This window comes from Trachymyrmex cornetzi, unplaced genomic scaffold (assembly GCF_001594075.2).
Source record: "Trachymyrmex cornetzi isolate Tcor2-1 unplaced genomic scaffold, Tcor1.1 scaffold74, whole genome shotgun sequence".
Lineage (NCBI taxonomy): Eukaryota > Metazoa > Arthropoda > Insecta > Hymenoptera > Formicidae > Trachymyrmex > Trachymyrmex cornetzi.
In genome coordinates this window covers 543,298-547,676 of record NW_017300070.1, presented here as the reverse complement: position 1 = coordinate 547,676, position 4,379 = coordinate 543,298, and the positions used below count along the sequence as shown (strand labels likewise).

Below are 4,379 nucleotides of genomic sequence, written 5' to 3'. Positions count from 1 at the left end.
GGACCGCAGCCTTAATTCCCATGGTGGAATAAACAAGGTGTACCATTGCGCATCCTGGCTGTGAATGGCGGGGGTAATCTGGGGTAGGGAAATAGATATTTGACCCGAAATCGTGTTCTTTCATTCATTCGTGTTTTGTATTTCGGGTCAAATTTCCCATTGGTGGCTACTGCGCAACCACGGGAATGGTACACCTTATTTATTCTACCATGCTAATTCCGAGCACTGGACGGCTCGTTATTCCCTGTTACCTGTGCCTATTGCCTGTGTCTATTGTGTTTCCAGCTTAAGCCCAGATCTTCATAGGCTGCTTTCCTTTTAGGAGACACAGTCGACACACTTGACACAAATCGACACACGTCGCTTTCCATTTACAATTTTGTTCAAACTCAATCGACACACTTCGCCTCTGCTCGGGAGCAAAGTCAGAGTGTGTTTCGAGTCTGTTCAAGTGTAATTTTGATGAATTAAGTGATATTAGAACGCACCCGCAAACCAATTTCCATCATTTTGTTCTGTTTTCAGCATCTGGAGACACGGTAGTGTCTCGGTACTTAGTCGACGAATGCTAAACACTGCATTGTTGTTAATTTTCCCTCAAATATTATATTATTATTTTTATATATTTTATTTAAAAAGCAACAAAAATAATAATAAACTTTATTTTTTAAATATATTTTATTTGATAAAAATTTTGATATACAATATTTATAAATACCTATAAAGTTTAAAAATAATTTTGAAAAGTTTGTAACTTGTAAGATGTTAAATCTTTTTTTGGAATACCTCCACCAATTGATGCAAAGTATGTACCTTTACTCGAAAATATACACATCACTCCTTGCAATAATCTGATCTCGTATGTCCGTTAAGGTCAAAATTCAAATCTTTTAAGGTTAGGTATTAAAAGTTCGTACACACGATACACACACTGCACATATCGCGTTCCATTTAAGCGTGGCAAACTGTTAGGGTGAAATCACACGGTGCGTCATAGGGCTGCGGAATACGGAATGCGCCATTGAAGCAACCAATCAGCGCTATTCCACACTTTTCTAACACGCAAGTTTTGTGTGCTATGTTCACATGATGCGTCAAAGATGTATCCAGGATGAATAAATTTAGGAATTTCTAACTTTATGTTAATAATTTGCTTATTAAAATAAAATATAATTTCTCAAATTGTAAAAACAATTATTACTGTTGTGGTATTTAATATTTTACAATTAATATTTACAATCTCAAAACAATGTTTTGATCAGCTGTAAAGAATTTACTATCATTTTTCCGCAGCGTGTGAACAGGGCACGCCGAAATCGCACGTAATGCGTCATGCGTCATTGTTCTTGATGTCTTGATCTTGAGTATACTTGCACAAATTAGATGCAATTAAGCTATCATACAGTGAGTAATTTTTTATTATCATGAATAATAAAATAATAATGATAATTGAAGATATTAAGCACTTAGTAAAAATATTCGTGAAAACTCCAATGATGCACTATCGAAAGGAGAAAATAAGGTTAACTTTGATAAAATTATACTCAATTTACGTTGCCTTGTCAGAAAGAAAATCCAAAAGAAGTGTATGGGTCAGGCCCATTTATTCAGTAGAGCAGCGGTTTCGCCAAGGTGATAGTAACAATTTAGTTACCATGCTGAGAGCAACTGATCCTTCGCTGCATTTTAATTATTTGAGAATGGATGTTGGCACCTTCGAGCATTTTCTTTCAATAGTAGGCCCTGGAATTGAAAAGCAAACAAATATTAGAGAACCAATTGCTTCTGACACAAGGTTGCAAATTTGCTTGAGGTATTTAGCCAGTGGAGACAGCATGAGATCAATAGGATATGCATTTCGAGTTTCAACAAATATCAAACGTATACTATCTCACTTTAAGTTCCAAAAGTGTACACTAGTTCAGTCACATCTTTCCTATTGGTTGACGTCACCCGCTCTACCAATAGAAGAGCACAAAACGCCATTAATCCAATCCAGGTTGGTGCAAACCTGGCCGGGCCGAAAACGCTATGTGTTTGAGTGTGTTATACTGTGTCGGTTTGTGTCTCCTAAAAGGAAAGCAGCCATACAGACACTGGCGCTTTGACACAGAGCACTGATTGGTGAAAAGTCAGTTGTGGGGGTAAAATTTACCCCCATTAGCCGTTTTTCACCAATCAGCGTTCGGTGTCAAAGCGCTGTTGTTCCATCGACATCTAGAATGGACCGCTGATGGCAATGGTGGGGGTAGAAAGACGATTAGAGTGAGAGGCAGGAATAATAAGATCGTTCTTTCTCTGTTTACTAAAGCCTGATTGGTTGTTGTTAATCCAACAACCAATCAGGCTAGTTAGAAACACAGTAAACAGAGAAAGAACGATCTTATTATTCCTGCCTCTCACTCTAATCGTCTTTCTACCCCCACCATTGCCATCAGCGGTCCATTCTAGATGTCGATGTGTTGTTCGTATGAGGATCCGGGCTAAAGCCTTGTGTCCACGATGCTAGAAATCGGTCCGAGATCTCGGATGAAGAAAGAATTGACCAATCGCAATATGTGATCAAATTGTTCAAATGCGATTTGTTAATTTTTTCTCTATCCGAGCTCTCGGACCTATTTCTAGCATCGTAGACACAAGGCTTAGGAGATTAATAGGATAAGGTTAGGTTCCCGTCTTTGGCGCGCTAGTTCTAGATGGCGTAGCTGTTAGTAATGCGCATGCGTACAACGTGCGATGTTGCTATTGGTCCTTCAGACCACGTGATAGATGCGGATTGGCGTTCACTCGCTCGTGCGACGTGATTGGTAGTGTGCCCAACAGGGTGCGTAAGTGTGCAAAGAGATGCACAGACAGACTATAGAGAAGCAGGGCCTCGTAACTGCTGGTACCACCGTTAGTGGTGCCCTCACCTTATGTCATCCGGAAATATGGAACTAATATTCAATATGGCTGTTAAAATCAATATGGACGCGTTATCTACAAGGTGTCACAAGGTGTTCACGTATGTTTTGGTGTGTTTGCGTGGACGACTCGAGTTTAAATATCTCTAAAAGTCTGTTTAAGTGTCTCTATCTCCCTCTTCATCCCTCTCTCTCCATAGAGCGATCACGAACAATACACGTGAGTATACAGTAAAAAAAACTACATAATAATTTTGTATAAACAACTGATATAGTAATATTGTAATATTAGAACTTAAGATGGTGCGAGCCTGTTGTATCCCGGGATGTTTGTCGGGACAAAACGTTCCATCTCATATGTTTCCAAAAGATATTGAACGCCACAAGCAATGGTTTAAGGAATTGAACATGAAAGTAATAGAGGACGAAAAAGAACTTAAAAAATTAAGAATTTGCTATCAGCATTTTCGTAATGAAGATTACACTAATTCTCCAACAAGAAGAACTTTAGAACAAAATGCTATTCCATCTATAAATGTACTGCAACATGCAGATGGTATGAATGTCGAACATATATCACAACACACGGATGGTATGAATGTCGAACATATACCACAACACACGGATGGTATGAATGTCGAATATATACCACAACACACAGATGGTATGAATGTCGAACATATGCCACGACACACAGATGGTATGAATGTCGAACATATACCACAACATGCAGACATCGAACATGGTAAACAACATACTAATACTGTTCAAGAAATATTGGCCCAACATAGCAGTCAATTGCAAAAGCATGAACAAGTAATAATGCAACAACGAAATGATATCCAAAATATGAAGAAGACATTGTCTAATCAAAGACCTATTCTTGGTGAAGTTACTCGTGTACATTTATTGAGTCCTACTGCTAAGAAATTGTATTCAACGGTTATTGCAATGAAGCGAGCCAAAAGACGGCTAAAGAGACTTTTTGACAAAGGAGGAAAAAGGAAAAGAATACATACAACTTCTAAAAGAAATACTGATTCAACGGCACAGATTAGACGGAATTTTATAAATATGCTCCAAAGAAATAGTGATGTAAAATCACAGGTATATACATCATCCCTTTAAATTGACCTTATTGTAATTATCATATCATCATGTTTGATATTTATAATATTACTAGTTGTTTATTAGTTAAAGAAGAATAGAAAAATGTAAACCATTTCTTACATATTTTAAAATATTTTTACGATATTTTTCAATGATATTGATGTCTAGATAGAGATTTTACCTTCTCATTTCTATTCTATTTGTTTTTGAAATCATTGGCTGCGTTCAGCAGACTCAGCAGATTTGCAACCGTTTTATGATTCATCGTGCTGATTGGTTTATACTTTTAGTTTTAAAGGAATAGTCCAATCTGAGCGAAGAATCATAAAACGATTGCAAAACTGCTGAGTCTGCTGAACGCAGCCA

General features: G+C 37.5%; 1 protein-coding gene across 1 annotated transcript; it reads left to right on the top strand.

Annotated features, from left to right (window-relative positions):
* The first annotated feature begins 3,000 nt into the window (after positions 1 to 3,000).
* LOC108767941 (uncharacterized) lies at positions 3,001 to 4,031 on the top strand. Its single transcript, XM_018518084.1, has 2 exons — positions 3,001 to 3,123; positions 3,196 to 4,031. Exon 2 carries the CDS (start codon positions 3,204 to 3,206, stop codon positions 4,029 to 4,031), a length of 828 nt encoding a protein of 275 aa, XP_018373586.1. The 5' UTR covers positions 3,001 to 3,123; positions 3,196 to 3,203.
* Positions 4,032 to 4,379: the final 348 nt, after the last annotated feature.